We start from the raw sequence: 4,115 nt of genomic DNA on the forward strand, positions 1-4,115 counted from the left end.
CAACGACCAGTTACTAAAATGACAAAACAAAGACTTTTAAACAATTAAAACAGGTGATATTATTGCAACATTTTACTCACTTTTTTTACCTTTGACCTTTGAAATTATGGTTGACCTTGAATGTTTTGAAATAATATGTGCATACCAGACAACATCTACTTTTTATATATCAAAATGAACTGATATTGTTGATTAATATCGACAAAATATCATTAACAAGAAGAAAAGTTAAAGAGCTATTTTTTCATACTTTTACTTCAAAATGACCTTTGACCCTTAATATCACATATGAACTTGTCTAATTTTAGATGATATCTTTATTACTGACATTGTGGGACATATATACACTAAAATAAATCACGAGCAATTACATATAATGATCAGAAATAGCTGTTATATTTCAAATAGGATACTATTCATGCAATTTGTCACACAAATTTGACCTCTGACCTTTGATATAAGCTTTACCCTTGGCGTTTTTGGGGTTACCTTTGCACTGCTGACTTTGCCTGACATACAGACATTAAAACGAATTAACTTCAGTGACTAACAACGTGAATACATATTAAATACGTCAGAAAAAGTACATGTAACATTCTTCATATTTTTGCATGAAAATGAACTTTGACCTTCAATTATCAGGGTTGACCTCGACGTTTTGCAATAAGACTTGCATTTCTGACTTTGACTGATATATACACATTACATATATAAAGCTGAGTGACTTATGACAACAAACTAATTTTTAAGAATAAAAATAGATTTCAAATAAGCCAATTTTTGTGATTTGTACATAAATTTGACCTTTGACCTTAAATATCAAGTTTGCCCTTCATTCCTTTTTGATGAATTTCTTTTTGCTGACATTGGTTGACATATATATATTTACTGACAATCATATAGCTACTGTAATTAAACAGTGAAAAAACTGGTAGACGTAAACTTTACCCTACCCCCTGAATTTTTACAAATGAGTTTAACCTCCCCTATCACAAACATAAGTGAACAAAATATAGATAGGCACGGCTTTGACACTTAAGAAATGGGTTTTCATGGAGGATATGAAATATTGTTTCTTAAAATGTATAAACTTCTTTTGGCCTCAATTGTTGCAATAAAAGTCCGTGAGCTCTCGGACCATCTCATTTATTTCACTTTTACAAAAATGCAACCGATAAATTCTGTCAGTCACAGTGAAGTGCGGATGTAAAATTTACAAAACTATAAACTGTGAATTTTGACATTTAAAACCTGTTACATTCTAAGACCGAATATTTCAATGACACGTGGTTGCGACAATTTACATTTTTTACCGTAACAATGACACGTGGCTGTGACATTTACCGCAATACACAGTAATTTTTGACACCAGTTTTTTCTTACATAAAATAAACGATACGTAACTCAAAATGCGATAATGACAATATTTAGTCTTTTTTTAAACAATCAATTAAAAAACTTAAGCTACAATAATTCTAACATCTTTGCCTCTACTACGGAATACTTCAAGCAAGACAGAGAATCTTGTCAGCTAACCGAACATAACTCGGACATTTTGGACAGATTGGCTAAAATTCAGTTTTAGCCATTTTTAAATGCAAATGGAAGCAAGATGCCATTGAATTACTTTGAATATTTTTGTATCATCATTTTCTTTGTTTGTTATACTTTTACGTCATAACAGTGATAAAATTTGTTTCAGAGGAGAAACAGTATTAAATGTCCTTTAAAGTTAGCGAAAAACGTGTTTTGCTTGCATTTTATATAGGTTACATAGGGAAATACTATGGCTGATTTCAAATGAAATTGGAAGCAAGAAGAAATAGTGTTACATTAATAAAAATTACACCAGTGGAAAGATAAGAAAATGAATTTTGTGGTAGGAACAGTGATAACATTAAATATATAAACAGGAAATAAGAATGGTCGAAACAAAATAAAATCCTTCTATATTTCAATGTAAATCACGGGTCTGTCTGATATCAGAAAGTCTCTTCGGCGGCTGTTCTCGCACCCCGCTGGGGATGGCTTGATAAGACGCCTAAGAAGAAAAAAGTTGGGTATGAGGGGGCGGCTCGTGTACAATGTATTGGGCATTGCTTGACTTCTGCGGTAGTTTCCCCGTAACAATTTTCCACCTGACAAAATATACCATTTTGGACAACTAGATCATATCTTGGGGGACTGAGGTTTTACTTTAGCTGTTTTTGGACTACAGAGTCATATATCTCATAAAATGCGGATATTGTATATGGAGTTTAGGAAAACTAACAGATACATCATTACTATATGCTTCATTTCTTTTAGGTCTGTGTGTTTAGGTGATTATTACTCAATCTTAGGTAGACGATGGCCGTTTTATGAACAGACCAAATCTCTGGCATTTGCTACCCAACGGCTGTATGTGTTGGTTGTATTTTTTTATGTTTTCAGTGAAAGCGTGAATTTAAACTGCCTTATCTTCTATCAGTGTGTCCTAGTTGACTTTCCTAACAATAGTTGATTATACAGGCAACATGGCGTATATATTCCTTCTTTTAAGCCTTATACTGACAGCTTCAACATTCGCGAATGAAATTTCTGGAGACATAATTAAGGAATTAATCAACAGGCTCGATGCGAATGATCGTGCACACAAACATGATATTTCGTCACTCAGTAGGAGAATAAACGAAATGGAAAAGGATTTTCTAAAAAGAGAAACGTATTTGTTGCAGGAAATAAATCAACTGAAACACAAATTGGGAGACGACGGCATTACACTTGAAAAAGACCAAGAAAATGAGAATGTACATCCCGATTTCATATTGCATAATGAAAAGGAGGTACTTAAAGAAAGAAGGTCTTCGATAGGTATCCATTTTATTAGACTATTTTAATTATACAACAAAATAATGCCATTTTTAAAAGTGTGACTAAACTTAAATACAGTTTTGAATAACAACATGCTTGTTAGGCATATCAAATATAAAACACAAACAACTGTTTTTGTTGCTTTTTATTTTCAAAATTAAAGATTGTTCAATTGTTATACTCTATTATTGATGCATATGCGATTTACATTCGATTGCCTATTTTAAAATTTGTTTAAGAATATTAAAAACAATCAGATTTTGAGCAATGCATCTTTCTGTTTATAAACATGTATGAACGCCCTTTATACTATATGCACAAATCTTTTTTTTTTCTGAAGTGCGGGAAGCAGTCGAGAAAGAAGTAGCCTTCTACGCAACACACACACAGCATGATATCCGAAAGTTGGGTCAAGGACAAATAATTGCATTCGATCAAACCGTGACAAACATTGGTAATGCATACAACACACACCACGGTGCTTTTGTCGCTCCAGTTGACGGCACTTACGTTTTCCATGTGACGTTAATGGGTACACTTCACAACGCCTCTAACCACTATTACACTGCAGACATTGACGTCGACGACGTTGGTTATTCGAAGTTCTATATACATTTGTAGTTCCATATGAACAATCTTCCCACATGTTTGTAATTGAACTGAAGTCTGGCTCCGCGGTATCTGTGAAGAACGGTCGAGTTGATGATGGCATTGTTGGAAAACACTATTCAGCATTCTCAGGGTTTTTGCTATATCAACACTTCCAGTCCCCTGCAATCGTTGGGAAGTGAAGAATTTACAATTGCTTTCTGTTTAAAAGATCGGAAATAAAATTGTAATATATCATATAAAAGTATTGTCGTTTAATTGCTATTATTTGTTACATTCACAAAGGTACTAGTAAAGGATTTTTCTTCAGCTGATGGAAACAAGGAGAAAATATGAAAGTGTTAGATATCACGGATGATGGACAATTCCGAACTACCGGCATCTTTAGTTTAGTTTATACTAATTTGTTTTAGTTCGATTGTGATGACAGCTTCACAGAAGCTTACTGGAACCACTATCGAGTCCGCTTCCTGGAAAAGCCAGTACTGGTGTCATATGAGAAGTCATGGTCGTGACCCCAGTGGGGCTCGAACCCACGACCGCTGGATTCAGCGACCGACACCATATCCACTAGATCACCGCTCCCCGGCATCTTTTATCTCCGTTACTGGTTCAAATACTGTTACTGTTTTTTTTTTATTTTCAGTATTTTT

At 33.9% G+C, this 4,115-nt stretch overlaps 1 protein-coding gene across 1 annotated transcript; it reads left to right on the top strand.

The window, feature by feature from the left end:
* Positions 1–2,472: 2,472 nt before the first annotated feature.
* Positions 2,473–3,474, top strand: LOC123559070 (heavy metal-binding protein HIP-like). Its single transcript, XM_045350893.2, has 2 exons — positions 2,473–2,853; positions 3,194–3,474. Exons 1-2 carry the CDS (start codon positions 2,517–2,519, stop codon positions 3,472–3,474), a joined length of 618 nt encoding a protein of 205 aa, XP_045206828.2. The 5' UTR covers positions 2,473–2,516.
* Positions 3,475–4,115: the final 641 nt, after the last annotated feature.

Source organism: Mercenaria mercenaria, chromosome 5 (assembly GCF_021730395.1).
Source record: "Mercenaria mercenaria strain notata chromosome 5, MADL_Memer_1, whole genome shotgun sequence".
Taxonomy (NCBI): Eukaryota; Metazoa; Mollusca; class Bivalvia; order Venerida; family Veneridae; genus Mercenaria; species Mercenaria mercenaria.